Source organism: Dryas octopetala, chromosome 3 (assembly GCF_963921425.1).
Source record: "Dryas octopetala chromosome 3, drDryOcto1.1, whole genome shotgun sequence".
Classification (NCBI taxonomy): Eukaryota; Viridiplantae; Streptophyta; class Magnoliopsida; order Rosales; family Rosaceae; genus Dryas; species Dryas octopetala.
In genome coordinates, this window is record NC_141368.1 from 17252099 (window position 1) to 17266577 (window position 14479).

At 31.8% G+C, this 14479-nt stretch overlaps 1 protein-coding gene across 1 annotated transcript; it reads left to right on the top strand.

Moving 5' to 3' along the window:
• The first annotated feature begins 12896 nt into the window (after positions 1-12896).
• LOC147291448 (basic blue protein-like) lies at positions 12897-14266 on the top strand. The gene is made up of 2 exons (XM_086237897.1): positions 12897-13134; positions 13886-14266. The coding sequence occupies exons 1-2, from the start codon at positions 12957-12959 to the stop codon at positions 14086-14088; spliced, it is 381 nt and encodes a 126-aa protein (XP_086094023.1). The 5' UTR covers positions 12897-12956; the 3' UTR covers positions 14089-14266.
• Positions 14267-14479: the final 213 nt, after the last annotated feature.

A 14479-nucleotide genomic window follows, 5' to 3' on the forward strand; every position in this document is an offset into this window, starting at 1 on the left:
TGAGTCTAGAGTAGCCCTGATATGAATCTATATGAGACACTACTATCATGTGTATTTGGGATCCAAATTTTGTATCCCAAATTTGGAATCACACTTTATTATTTTAGAAATCAAGCCTCACAAAAGTTTGGGATTATTTCTTCGACTGGTTGTTTAAATCAAATTATATATACCTGAATCTCAGCTATTCATGACAAAAACTCATGAGTTTAAACAAGTCTTGAGTTGAGATTTGAAGGGGATTTAAAAAGAAAAAAAAATCATGTTGGATGCCGTTACATTGGGTGCTGTTGCGTAATGCTAAGTGTACCATATTTTGGTGCCACTTTGTATATCATTTTTCTACTATAGGTGAAACTCATCAATATAAGTAGGTATCACCTCTATTAGAGAAATAGTACATCAGGGTGGTACCATTCTATGGTGCACCGCATTATTGTTACATAAATATTTTTAATTATATATCATGATTATCAACAACATTTTACACCACATTTTTTTTTAGTAACCAAGGGTGTACTATACCACTTTTTGCTCACCAAACTAATATCTTGGACCAATCAAACAATTCACGCAGGGCTTAGGGAATTCACAAGAGATTTCACTTCCCTTATTGCCTGGCTCTAAGGGTCGAACTGAATTTTACCTTTTACACTACATTTAAGATGTAGGTGCACGTAGGGCTACCTATCAGTCGGTTCGGATCGATATTGGGGCTTACCAAACCAAAACCAAAAAATTCGGTATTTTTCGATTTCGGTATTTTTTGGTTTGGTAATTTTTGGTAAATTTCAGTTTTCTGTTCGATTTTGGTAATTTTGGTATCAGATATTTTCGATTTACTTCGGTATATCTTTGGTTCATTTTCGGTTTATTTCGGTATATCTTCGGTTCATTTTCAATTTAATTATAATAATACTAATTATTATATACCAATATAAATTAAAATTTAATCAAATATGATGCATAAAATATGATGTTTGATGAATATATATTTGCACGAATAGTATTGGTAGTTTAGTATAGTTCTAATATTTTACCCTAGTAATAATATATATTAGTATAATTAATTTAATAATATGTATTAGTACATATCCTATTAATTTAGTATGTACATATATCGATAAATATGAGTGTATATATATATATACACATATATATATACATATTACTTACCTAAAGATGAGATTTTTATTTTCCTAAAAATAATAACATTTACTTTATTAGAGAATGACTCTATATCTTAACTCACACTTTTGATAATATTAATATGATAACATTATACAATTATATTTTTTTATAGTTATTTAAGATATTAGTAGTTTAATATTTATTGTACCACTAACATAATAGTATTATATAAGCATATATAACTAAATTTCGGTAATTGTTTCAGTTTTTTCGGTATATATTTTAGTTTTTTCGGTAATAATCGATTAGGTTTTTTTCGGTAATCTGTTGGTTTACCAACTTTTTTCGGTTTTTACCAAAACCAAACCAACTTTTTTCGGATATTTTTGATTTCGGATTTCCGATTTTTGAATTGTGAAAATCAGTATACCAAACCAAAAAAATTTCGGTCGGTAGTCGGTCAGTTCGGTAAAAATCAAACCAAAAGGTAGCCCTAGGTGCACGTATTACGATATTATTCCATAGATTTCTTTGATTCTTTTTTATCTTTTCTTGAGTTTCTGGATATTTTATTCTTAAGAAGGATAAAATATTATGTAATAGACTATAATTGCTTTGTTTTCAATTTCATTACGTTGAGTCATGCATGCTTAACAACAGACAGAAAGGACAAATGGACAATAGAACCATTCAATTCAAATCTAATTAATTCGCTGTTTTTTTTTTTTTTAAATAAAAAAAGCATAGAGCTGGCAAAGTATTATTAGTCAATGTACCACACTAGATTGCCATGTGGTATATTCAACCTTTACAATTGTTAAAATTTTTCTGCCTTAATGCATGAGTGACAATTGGATCCTCTATATATAGAATTTCAATTTAAACGTTTTCATAATTAGGTTTAATTCTCCTTGCAATTCAATTCTTGCGAACCAGTTTCTTCGTTTGTTATTGAATGTCTATAATTCTTTATTAATTAAGACCTCTGCAGGCAAATATTTGCATCTTATATATAATTTTCTTTGCAATGAGCTATCTAATAATATAATTAAGAGTTAAGACTACTTAACTAAGTATAATTAAATAATGTACGTCTATCAATTATTATTATTATTATTTTTTTATTATATGTTTCTGAGTACTACATCACTCACAAAAGTGCAAATGATTGTTTTTGTATGCAACCACACTCCCTCCAACCTGTACAAATGATTTTTTTTTTTGTCTGAATGGTATCAAGATTTTGAAATTTGATGGCGTTCGACAAACAAGATTTTCTGGAAATGGTAGATACATGGTGAAGGGAATAAAGCTTTACTTACTTTACCAACCTAGCTAAGACCAATTCAATATTTTTAATTTGCTCCCGTATTTGGAAAAAGATATATGAAAAGAAATTTATCTTCGTACCTTCCTCAGTCTCTTTGCAAACAACAAATATGTTAGACTTCCCAGAAGAGGCTTAGAATGATACATTTAATTTCGAATTTGGACATGTTGTGTTTGGGAAAGGTAATTATGAATAAAAATTTAATTTAATTAATGATTTGAAAATTTGAAGACCCGCCTACATTTAAGAACTGTTTATGTTTCTAGATTCTTAGATATATATATATATATATATATATCTTTTTTCAAATACTTAATATGTCAATTAATATATTTAGTTGTTCTCTCTCACCACATGGTTTATTTTTTCAAATTATTAATGTGGATTGGAATAAATCATATGTAATATTTTTCTTAAAAGAGAATACATCATTTGTACTATTTAACATAAAATAGTATAAATCATTTATTTCAATCTGCCATTAATAATTTTAAAAAATAAGCCATGAAAACTTGGTAAGAGAGAACAGCTAAATATATTAACTGACATATTAATTAAGTATTTGAAAAACAGATAGCTAAGAATCTAGAAACATAAACAGTTCTTAAATGAATAGTATGCGGGCCTTCAAATTTTCCAATCTTAAATGAATAGTAAGCGGGCCTTTATATATATATATATAGGCTTTTTCTATTGAGGTATACCTCAACTTATTTATGTTGAGGTATGATCTTGTTGGAGCCCACACGAGTTGTTTTGTGTCGATCAGAACCGTTCGCAAGAATCATCTTCATTGATAGATCATCATTGCAAAAAATTAGTCAAATCGAAAATTATTTGCCTATCTAACTTTGATAAAACAAATGGACGGTTTCATCGAAAATATTTGATTCGTCCATTTATTCGACCAAAGTTAGATAGACAAATGATTTCCGATTTGGCTAATTTTTTGCACAGATGATGTATCAATGGAGATGTAAAAAATGAACGGTTCGGATCAACGCAAAACGACTCATGTGGGTCCTAATAGGGTATACCTCAACATAAATAAGTTGAGGTATATTTCAATAGAATGAGCCTATATATATATATATATTTTTTTTTTATAAAAATTGGATATGCTGTGTCCGGTGAATAAAAACATTCCTCCTTTTACCGTATAATGTAATTGTAATGAATAGGAAATCTCGCATAATGAAACATCTATATATTAGTAGTCTCCCATATAATAAAACACATTTTAGTGACAGTACGTAATTTATGATGCTGTGTATGCTTATCCATAACCGCAATATATATGTCATGTTTGACACTTACCATAATAACAGATTAAGTTTCCATATATTACAAACACCTCAGTTATGCTTCACTTTGAGAGGAGAGTGTGAATTAGGATATATACCTTTCTGTGAGTTTTTTTTCCCATTCTTGTTGGCTAGCTCTCAAACCATTTTTCTGTTGCTATTTTCTTAGGATAGTTTTTTGGTGAAGATTTTATTCATTGCTTGCAACTGAGTTACTAGGGCATACTTGGAATAAACTTTAATGAATATATATAGTCAAATGGGAAGACGATCGAGGACCCTATTTGCATTGCAGAATTGAATGTAAGTTCTCTTTTCAGTACCTTAACTCCTTTGCATGCCTTTGATTTTCTTGATTGTAATTCTATTCCTCTTTTAATTATTTTCTGACCACCACGTATACAAAACTGACGGAGAAGACTGTCTTTTTAACGAATTGGAGGCCTTCTGTTTGGCATAACAAAATATGGGGGCTCAAGTGTGAAAAACATTAGTTTGGGGGGCAACATGCAAACCCCCAAATAGTTTGGGGGGAAAAATCAAATTACCCTTAATTCGTAGGTCCTCAAATTCCCAAAATCAATATAAATAAAAATTTTGTTCTTAAGCCCCATTCCCAAACACAACAAGGAAGTGGGGTTCAAAATTTTTGTTCTTAATTCAAATTCAAAATATATATATCATTTGAAGCTTCTTGACTGGTGAAGAGGAGGAAGTGGTGTTTTCAAAGAGACAGTTGAAGGTACGATTAATCTCTTTCCATATATCTACTTATTTGAAATCTGTTAGTTTTTGGAAGGAAATTAACATTTTGATTTGGCTCTGGGTTGGTGGAGTAAGTAAGAAAATTAAGATTTCAAATTTGTTCATAATTACCTTTTAAGCTTAACAAATTTTAATCTTAATAAAAAGGGAACATGGGTTTGTCCACTGTAAATAACCATTGTCACTGTCAACTTCAAAGCTTGTTGGCTTGCTAGCTAGTTGTTATATACCCTATTGTAAATAACCATTGTCACTGTCAACTTCAAAGCTTGTTGGCTTGCTACATGATTCCTAACTAAAAGAATAGTGAACTAAAAGAGTTTCCTTCTCAAATCAGACGCACCCAAATGCCCAAGCTAGCAAGCCAAAAACCTCCCCCTCCCTGCAGCCTTTGTTATGCTAGATTGGATCTGCTAGTCCCTCAATATTTATTTTGGTTAATTGGTTAGGGATGATGGGAATGTTACTGCACAAGGTAATATATCTTTCATCTTTGAACTCATTAGTAACATGATTATGTACAAATTAATTGGGTAAGTCAAGCGTAGTGTGTTGGACTTTAACAATATGAGATTGATCCGCTTTTATATAGAAGGTCCCACATTTTTTTTTCTTTTTTATTGGAATTAGATATAGTGTGTTCGGATGGATCCATGTACTATTATATAATAGGTTCCACATATTCTTTTCTTTCTTATTAAAGTTGGATATAGCGTGTCCGGTGAATGGGAACATTCCTCTATCTACCATATAATGTAGTTGCAATAAATAGGAAATCGCCTCTATTTGTAATCTCCCATATAAGAAAATTAATATTTGTGAGAGTAATACAAGATGCAGTGTGTGCTTTTCCTTATATATTACTACAAATTTATTATGTACGCCAACGGTGTGCTGGATTTTAATAAGAAAATTACTATGAGATACATTGTTTAAACATTGGTCCTAAATAATGTTTTCTTTTTTAATTTAGATGTTCGTGTGTTCGAAGTACAGAAACCCTCCTCTATCATATATATAATATATGTAGTTGTGATGAATGACAGCTAACTAGGTGTAGTCTTCTATTAAATAAAAATAAAATTTAAGCTAGCAAGTAGAATATTTCTCAAAAATAAAAAGAAAAACAGGTACCAACTAGAAAAATAAAACAAAATTTTTGAGAATTTAGACTGTAATTAATAACTTCATACATATAATGATGTGGTGTGTGCTAGTCCATAACCAAAATATATATGTCATGTTTGACACTCGATCACCATAATATACCAGATTAGGTTTCCATATATATTAGTTAATTTCCAGATATGTTACAAACAACTCTGTTAGGTATTGTACATGTAAGCCTCACTTTGAGAGGAGCTAGAGTGTGAATTATGATTCCTTTTTGTGAGTTTCTTTCCCATTTTTGTTGGCTCTCTAACCATTTTTCTTTTGTCATTCTCCTATATATGTTTTTGGTGAAGATATTCTTCATTGCTTGCAACTGAGTTACTGGGGCATACTCAGAATAACCGTTGGGGAATATATAAACATATAGTCAAATGGGAAGACGAGGACCTTGTTTGCATTGTGGGATTAATTGTAAGTTCCCTTTCCAGTACCTTAACTCCTTGCCTTTGATTTTCCTTATGAATTGTAATGGTATGTTTTCTTTTATTTACTTTCTGATTTCTGTCTCATTCAAATGTATCTACCTTTAAAGTCTCCAATAACACATGTTTTGTTTGGAAAATAAATTTACTGTTTTCATTGATCAAATTATAATATATTGTAGCTAAGGAGAAAATGATAAAAGATGAAATTCCTACACAAGGTAAGGATGCTACACATGCCCTTTTAGTTATTCTCTTTATATTATGATATAGTACTGATGAATGGCAAGAATGATCGATGTTGACACATTAATTTATAAACTTGTTTGTATATATATAAGGTAATTCTACATACTAATAATATGTACATAATGATAGCTCAGCAGTACATGTAGTTATGTAGAAAAAATGAAGAATTATTATTTTTTTTTAATCTTTTGTAGTGATGACAAAACATATATAAACATAAGAACTTACAACATAGGGTTCCAATTTAAGGAATACTAACTGCCGTCGTTCAAGAGTGAATGGGCGAATGTAACTAGACATTTATTAGTGTGTTTCCCCCTTAGTAGTGATGAGTACAGTATTATATATGTTTGGATTGAGGAAGTGCCGAGTTGGCTTTCTTCTTAATTTTGTTGTAAATGATATTTCCTCTTAATGAAATTTTAATTGAAGCCGTTCATAAGAAATAAATTAAATAAAAAATGCCTAGGTTATAGTAATCTTTTAGCTAATTGTTTAGTGGTCCCAAGTTCAAATTCCCCCTCCTCCAAATTAGAAGAGTATAAAGAGTGGTCATTATCATCCATCATCAATTTGGCGTATTAAGAAATTTTGATCCATCCATTGCAATGCAATTAAATCCCTTTACCACAGAATAATCCAATTGAGTAATTAACATGATAGGAATTTATCGTGAAACCCCTAGAAGATAGCTTCGGACATGGCATTCTCTGTCTTAAAGGTGATTGATATCTTCTAAATTCTTTTATAATATCTTAGTCGAAAAAGGTGAAAATATCACCTATAGGCTATAGTTTAAAAATCACTGGTGATATTCAAGTTAATTGTTCATTTTAATTCTAACCCATATAAATCATTTTGATTTGAATTAATGCAAGCAATCAGATTTTTTTTTTTTTAAAGGAGGTTATTTTGACATGTATTGAGCCATGTTTGGGCTATTTATTTCATCAATTTTCTTCTAAGGTATAGATTATTCATAAGAGTATATATATATATACTCTTAATTATGAATACTAGCTCTCTCTCTCTCTCTCTCTCTCTCTCTCTCTCTCTCTCTCTCTCTCTCTACATTTGATGAAAGTTGAATTTTGTAATAGATACCCCACTTTGGCGAAATGGACCACCTGAGAAACCAGTATTGTGCAATGCATGTGGATCAAGGTACAGGAATAGGGGAACTCTAGAAAACTATACTCCGAAGCATGGGCAATATCAACAAAGAAGAAGAGCACCACAAGTTGATGGTGCAGGTCCTATTGAGAATAGTATGGAAATTGAAGGTTATGTAAATGATTCAACTAGTTTTGAAGATGATGGAGACAATCCAAAAACCTCGGAGTCAACAATTGAGAGCCTCCAAAAGGACCTCTGCGAGGTGCTAAAATATGAGGAATTTTCCAATATTGAATCTGAATCGGAAAAGCAGGTGCTCATCTATGAAGTAACCAATAATTATATACCTAGTAATGAAATAGGTCTTGGAGTCATTCGTCTTAAACCACAAGTTACTGGCACAATGGAGACATCAGAGACAATGGATGACAAGTAACCTCATCTGATCATTGGTGCTAAGAATGAATGCTCACCTATGGCTATGTAAGTTTACCACTTCAGTGGTTGGTGTAACAAACAAAAAACTGAATCCTTGGCTTTGTAATTTGATCGCTTAACCTTTTGCTTTTTCTCTATGTTTTTCTTCCTATATTTTCATTTTATCATAGATTGCAAAATCCATTAATAGTGCGATGACGAAGAATCAAATAATTTTTTTTCAAATGTCAATCATGAATGCCCATATATGATATTTTTTGAATTATATTAATAATTATAACAAATAAATAACCTACACATAATTCTCATAAATAAATAATGAACCTAAAAAATATTTTCTATATAAATAATAAATACAATGAACATACACACAATTCTAATGAACTACGGGAGGTGTCCCATGTTGAGAGTAATGTGGAGCAATGTCTCACATCAGAAAACTAGAGCTTAACATATGTGTTTATAAGTCTTGGGTCTCTCTATCCATTGCCAATTGGTTTTGGGTTGGATGCTCTAATTCTATCATGGTATCAGACCTTGGTTATCCGCGTGTAAGGCCTAACGGCCACACGTGCTCCCACGTCACCCAATACAATTTGTTCACGTGTAAGGCTCAAAAATCTCGCCACACGTGCGGGGGCGTGTTGAGAGTAATGTGGAGCAATGTCCCACATCGGAAACCTAGAGTTTAGTTTATGTGCTTATAAGTCATGGGCTTCTCCACCCATTGCCAATTGGTTTTGGGTTGGATGCTCTAATTCTATCATCCCCAACTTGGATTTGATTGGATTTTAAAAGTCCAATGAAATCTAGGTGTCCTCAACTCATATTTTAATGGATTTCAAAGAAATTAAAATGTCCCAAATTCAAATTTTAATGGATTCCATTAAGTGAAAGACTTTAATAGATTTAGATGAATTTAGATACACATTTTACACATGACAAATTCCATGAAAATTTTAGCCAATTTCTTTGGATTTTGATGGATTTTAAAATCCATTAAAATCTGAGTTGAGGGCAACCCCTAAATCTTTAACAAAAAAATTACCTACAACAACTAATGAACCTACAAACAATTTTTTTAGTAATAATAACCTACACAAATTAATGAACCTATATGAATTAAAACACCTACATTATAATGAACCTATAGACAATTCTCAGTTGTAGGTTCCTTATTTGACTCAATTTTATATATATATATATATATATATCAACGCTTTAAATTAAGTGTTTTAATGAATTTTAGAAGATTCATTTTCTACGAAAATTGGAGAATTAATGGCAATATATTAAAGAATGACACAATTTTAAAACAAATATTAATTACATAATGGCATAATTTGTAAATAGTAAAACTCTAATGGAATATTGTTATTCTGTAGAGCAGGCCGGATTTTAAATATGGGCTTTAACTATTAAAAGAAAATTAATGGTGTTAGACTCTAAAAAAATGCAATTTAATGGACTAATATCGAAATCACCCTATATTTAATTCACTCCTAATTACTTCAATTTCTCACTTCTTAATTTATACTGGAGATGGACTCAATATGGATGTTGTTTGCAAATTAATGACCCCCTCCCTTCATTTGCCACAGGCTGCGATTGTGGAAGACATGAAAGACTTGTTAACGAGTTTTGCTGAAGCTAGCTGTCAATTGTTAAAGTGAACGCCCTGTTTTGTTTACTTACTGTACCTATTTTGGTCTTTTTACAGTATAGTGGGTATATAGATGATAAAGCCACATGGACGGCTTAGTTTAAATATATATTGTAGTTGATTTAGGTTGATGTCATAAGCAATACAACATGGTGCCGAATAGTGGACCCAATTTTTTTTATTAATAGCTTCAACACATTTTTTACACTCAATTAAAATCTAAAAATTACAAAAATTTATTAATATACCCAATAAGTTTTTGTAAATTACTCTTACTAAAATTTAACACCATATTTAACTTATTCTATTTTCTATACTCAACATAAACAACCACCACCACCACCACCACCACCACCACTACTACCATTAGTCTGCCATATATAGACATTTTGTGTACAGTTGTCATTGATGTACATTGGCACCACCAGACAAAAGGCCCGAAAATAGTAGACAAACAAGGACCAAGTTAAGCAAGATAATGTGGTCTTCTCAATTCTTTTTTTCCAATTCCCAATAAAACAACATAATTCAGAGAGAAAGAGAGATATATATATATATATATATAAGGCTACCGGCAGGTGACGGGATGGAGGGGTGGGAGGAGGAGGCTGGGCTGTGGTGATGGGACAATGGAGGGGGTGGGGGTGGGGGCTGAGATTTTTTATTTTTTTTTAATAAATAGTATGTTTTTATTGGTTAATTTACATTATGATAAAATAAAAAATTATATATTTATTAAATTGTTGGGATTATTAATGAATTTATTAGGGCTAAATAGCGCGGCACTCATATAACATATATCAAATATCAGAATGAGAACTATACTTACTCTATTTAAAAAAAGCCCCAAATATCTCTCTTGTTCTTTTCTTGTTTTTTCTTCGATCTTCTGCATATCAGAGTTTGCTGCTGTGAGATTGTGTTTGATTGCAGGAGGGTTAATCAAAGCCAACATCAATTTCGTCGCAGGGAGTCAAAATAGAGTAGCACATCTTTTAGCAAAATTTGCTTTGTTTAAACATGAATGTCATGTGTGGTTAGATGTGGAGTCCGGGCCTCACTAGCTTGGTCCTCCATATGAGATATTGCTAATTGATAAGACTACTTCTTCTTCCTCCCAAAAAAAAATCGCATGTCTCTTCTAATTTTGGCGCACATTAGGAAAATGAATTTTACTTCCTAATTAAAATTTCAATTATAACTCATTTTAATGTATTTAATTAGAAATGCCCTTTTCTAATATTATTATTTTAGGAATTCCTTAAACTACATGGGTTGAGGTGGGTTGAGGTGGGTTGGAGGGAGGGAGGAGGAGAGGGTGGTACGGTGGGTGGGAGGAGGATGATTTAGTTTTTTTTTTTTTTTTTTTTCTCCACATTGGAGGGCAAAACAGGTTTTTTGAAGAAAAAGTTTAAATGGAAAACAATTGCGGAGATGCATCTAGAAGCCCCCAACGGGAAGGGGCTAGAATTCATTTCTTGGGTTGGGCTGAATACAACTGCAGTTCAAATGGAGCCAACCTAGCCCAGTTCCAGGTTAGTTCTTCACGAACAAAATTGACCAATGCTTGACAAAAGGGTTGTTGGGGTCAAAATTCACCATATGCTTGACTAGATAAACAAATTTCGCTTTGTCCTTGCATATCTTTTACTTGTCGTGTTCACCTTAACATCAAACAAAAATATTAATTAAAATAAAATTCTCATCTATCTCAACCCCAAAATAAAATGAACATAGACCATCACTAGCTATTAAATAAAAGTGTCCCGAATATATAATTTAAGAACAGTAAATATACACTTAATTTTGAGCTATTATCAATAAACAGGGAGATATTTACTACTTCATCATAATGCATTTCAAGCAAGTTTATGAGTGAAGCTTGTTCCGTCATTAATTCATTAAAAGAAGTAGAAAACATTTTCAAGTGTCTCTTTTGGGAATTTTAAGAGAAATTAAGGTAAATTATATTTAGAAAATGTGGGAAAATAGAGTTGGTTGATGGGACCAGCCAGCCCATAACTACCCACTTGTTAGTGGGTCGATTCGGTTTGGGCCGAAGTAGGGTTGGCGGGTTGAAATGGGCTGTTTTGGTTTGGGCCGAACTTTCTGATTTTTGTAAATTTGCCACTTAATTTGACACGGGCAAAACGGAGGGGTAGACCAATTTGGTTGGGTATGCGCCCATCCCTATTAATAATATTTCTCTCTCCAATATTGAGAGAGATGTTCCAATATTACGATAAGTAAAAAATATTTGAATGCGTAGGATGCAAGCATCATACTTAACTTTTAATACATTTATTGTTAAAATGTAATAATAAGGTAACATTTATAACCTTTTATGTACTTAGCTTATTTAGTTTTTTTTTTTTTTAAGTTTTGTTTATTTTGAACTTTATTCTCTCAAATTCTCTTAGTTTCTTTGGTATATATCTGTCCAAAATGTACTGAAAATATGTTTTAATTTTAGTTTACAATTTTAGTTTGACGCTTGTTAAAACTATTTTGGGTGAGTTGGGTTTGTGTTAGTTTCAGTTTTTATTTTGAGTGAGTTGAGCTTGTATTAGTTTCAGTTTTTTATTAAACTTTTTAGACGGTTACCTGTAAGTTAAATTTGTGTGTTAAGGTAATTTTTGTTAAATTTTTAGTTTGTCAGTACCTTAAAATTAAGGGACTCAAAATACTTTTACCATCAATAATAAGATTATTAATAATAATAATAATAATAATAGTGAAATTATGCACCTTTCGCTGTAAGAAAATAGGAAGGTGGTCCATTTAACTAATTAAGAAGGATGACTATACATTGAGAAAAGGAGTGATTCGGGTGGGGTTGGTGGGCCGGTTTCGTTGCTTGGTGCTCCGACGGAAAGGAAATCAGTGAGGTCATGCCGGATTGAGCTGCGCGAAAGCCGTTGCCTTAACTCCATCGCATCCGTTTTCAAATTAGTAATTTATTTATTTATTCTTTTTTAAATGTTGAGGACTTTTATGTTATTTATTGATTCTATTTTTGGCATTGCTGACTTCAAGGCCTGAATCGAGAGTGGAATGTAGAAAGGTGAAGTGAAGGGGCAAGGGTTGGCGGTATCCACAGTTTTTCTGCTTTATAGGTCCAAATGCATGATATATGACTTTTGTAACCAGTAAACCCAGACCCCCCATGCCTTTTGGTTGTTGTGTTGTGACATATGGGTCCTACAACTCTGGTCCACATTAATCACTACTGCTAGCTACCCACTCACTTGGGCCATTAAAAAGGGTCAACTTCCTTCCTCAAATTTAGAAAACACAATTGTGTGTGTGAGAGTGAGATTGAGATTGTGATTGAGATTGAGAGTGAGATTGAGATTGAGATTGAGATGGCTAAGGGAAGAGGCAGTGCATTAGAGGTTGGTGTGGTGTTGGTGTGCCTGATGTTGCTGCTTTACTGTGAGTTGGGTGATGCAAGAACCTACACGGTTGGCGATGCAGGTGGTTGGACCTTTAACGTTGCTGGGTGGCCTAAGGGAAAGACTTTTAGAGCCGGTGACATACTTGGTAATTAGTAATTACTATACAAAGCATAATCATATATATATATATATGCTATTATTTTCTTTATCTTCTTAGTATAGAAGATTTAATTTATATATGCTCAAGATACATGAATTGCGTTTTCTACAGACTAATTAAATTCTATTCACTACAATTTCACTAAGAAAAATTTCTGAGGTAGAGGGTAGTAGCTAGCAGTTTCGGATCCTCTGCTTTTTTTTGTTTTTTTTTCTCGTTTTTTTGTCATATTTTTGCTTAATTTTTAATTATAGTCGTTTATTTATAATTTAAGAGTATGAAACAAATAATAAAATAGATTTGTAGTACTTTTTATGTGTGAATGGAGTTATATAAATTCCTAAATTTATATTATACGATTATAATTAAAACAAATAAAAACAACGCAAGCAGGGAATCCAAATATGATAATAGCACTGAACTGAATATACATAATTAGTTACAATATATTTTGATATTGACGTTGTGTCCATTTAAGTTTGAAAAGAAATTAAAGAAAAAAAAAATGATGAGTCCAGTTGGGTCTAACTAATGAAGCAAATTTTGTGTATAAATATAGAATATAGTAAATAATTTTAAAAATTCTATAACATACTGAGGCTGAGCTGGTGTTACGATGATTTCCTTGTCTACTAAATCTTTGTAAGCTTGTTTGGCAATTAAATTAATATTTCTCATTCATTATATATATGCTGACTAGATAGAACCTGTTGCATTAATAAATTTATATTTCTAGTTTTCAAGTACTCGTCTGGAGCTCACAATGTGGTTGCTGTTAACCAAGCGGGGTACAAGACATGTAGCACAACTCCAAGAGGTGCCAAATTATATCAGACTGGAAACGATCAGATCAAACTTGGCAAAGGACAGAACTTCTTCATCTGCAATTTTTCTGGACACTGCCAATCTGGAATGAAAATTGCCATTACTGCAACCTAAATAATTAATGTCCAATTAAATAATTAGAGCTATATGTGCTTTATCTCCTATATTATTGCTGTATGGATAGAATCCACTTCGGCACTTCCACACTATACTCGCTAGTTGGAAGCCTGAAATATCTGATGTTAACTGTCACTACTACTTTGTGGATGAAGTAATAATATTTTGGAGCAGGAAAAAGTAATTAAAGTCTTGTGGTGGTTTATGATATTTTATTTATCATATCATAATGTAGAGTAATTTATATATATATATATATATACAAACTCCTTCTATTGAGATATACCTCAACTTATTTATGTTGATGTATACTCTATTGGGGCTCACACGAGTCGTTTTGTGTCGATCCGAATCGTTCAATTTTTACATCTCCATTGATAGATCATCC

What these genes read in the sequence shown, in the direction of transcription:
- LOC147291448 (XM_086237897.1), top strand. Translation starts at nt 12,957, where the DNA reads ATGGCTAAGGGAAGAGGCAGTGCATTAGAGGTTGGTGTGGTGTTGGTG. An exon ending in TAGAGCCGGTGACATACTTG is followed by an intron (nt 13,135 to 13,885) that starts GTAATTAGTAAT and finishes TTATATTTCTAG; the next exon opens with TTTTCAAGTACTCGTCTGGA.